At 65.3% G+C, this 756-nt stretch overlaps 1 protein-coding gene across 1 annotated transcript in view; it reads left to right on the forward strand.

Moving 5' to 3' along the window:
- Window positions 1-411: 411 nt before the first annotated feature.
- ACER2 (alkaline ceramidase 2) overlaps window positions 412-756 on the forward strand; it is a 28,013-nt gene continuing 27,668 nt past the window's right edge. Inside the window, exon 1 of the mRNA XM_023533728.1 lies at window positions 412-629. Within this exon, the coding sequence (XP_023389496.1) occupies window positions 522-629 (108 nt within the window). The 5' untranslated portion in view covers window positions 412-521. The remainder of the gene's footprint in view (window positions 630-756) is intronic.

Consider the following 756-nt stretch of genomic DNA (forward strand, 5'->3'; position numbering starts at 1 on the left):
CAAATTTCCCAAGACGCTGTCTCGGCCTAGGTATTCTTGGGATTCTCCTTATATTTGAGTTTTGCCAGAGCGAGCTCTGGAGCTCTTTGCACAGTTGGAGGTGGAGATGGGCTGGTAGGGGTGTCCGCGGGACTGAGCCATGAGGTGGGCATGGGCAGGCGTGGGCAGGACTGTCAAGGCCTTTGACACCTGCAGGGAGTAGGGGGTGTCTGGAAGCTTCAGACGCCGGGTTCCGCCTCCCTACGCCCCCGTCAACTCACATACCGCCCCCAGGCTGGCTGTAGCCCCCCCGCTGCCCGCGGGCTCCCACGCGGGGCGGAGCGGGGGCGGGGTCTACGAGCGAGTCACGTCCAATAGGCGGAGCGGAGCGCTGGGAGGCTGGCTGAGGAGGCGCCACATCCGGCGGCTGTCCCGTTGTGCATAAAGCCAGCGCGGTTGGGGCTGCCGCCGTTGGCTTGAAATCAGCAGCCCTGTCTTCTTCTCGGCTGCAGGAGCAGCTGCTCCAATGCCCCGGAGCGGCCATGAGCGCCCCGCACTGGTGGGATCAGCTGCGGGCTGGCAGCTCGGAGGTGGACTGGTGCGAGGACAACTACACCATCGTGCCTGCCATCGCCGAGTTCTACAACACGGTGCGGGGCGCGGGAGTGGGGATGGCTGGTGGGAGGGGGCTCTCCCCAAGCGCCGCCGTGCCTGGAACCTGGACGTGGCTGTCTGCGTGTATCTGGGGCATTCTCTCTCCAGTGCCAGAGCTGTCCT

The sequence above is a fragment of the Pteropus vampyrus genome, unplaced genomic scaffold (assembly GCF_000151845.1).
Source record: "Pteropus vampyrus isolate Shadow unplaced genomic scaffold, Pvam_2.0 Scaffold109, whole genome shotgun sequence".
In the NCBI taxonomy this organism is placed as follows: Eukaryota; Metazoa; Chordata; class Mammalia; order Chiroptera; family Pteropodidae; genus Pteropus; species Pteropus vampyrus.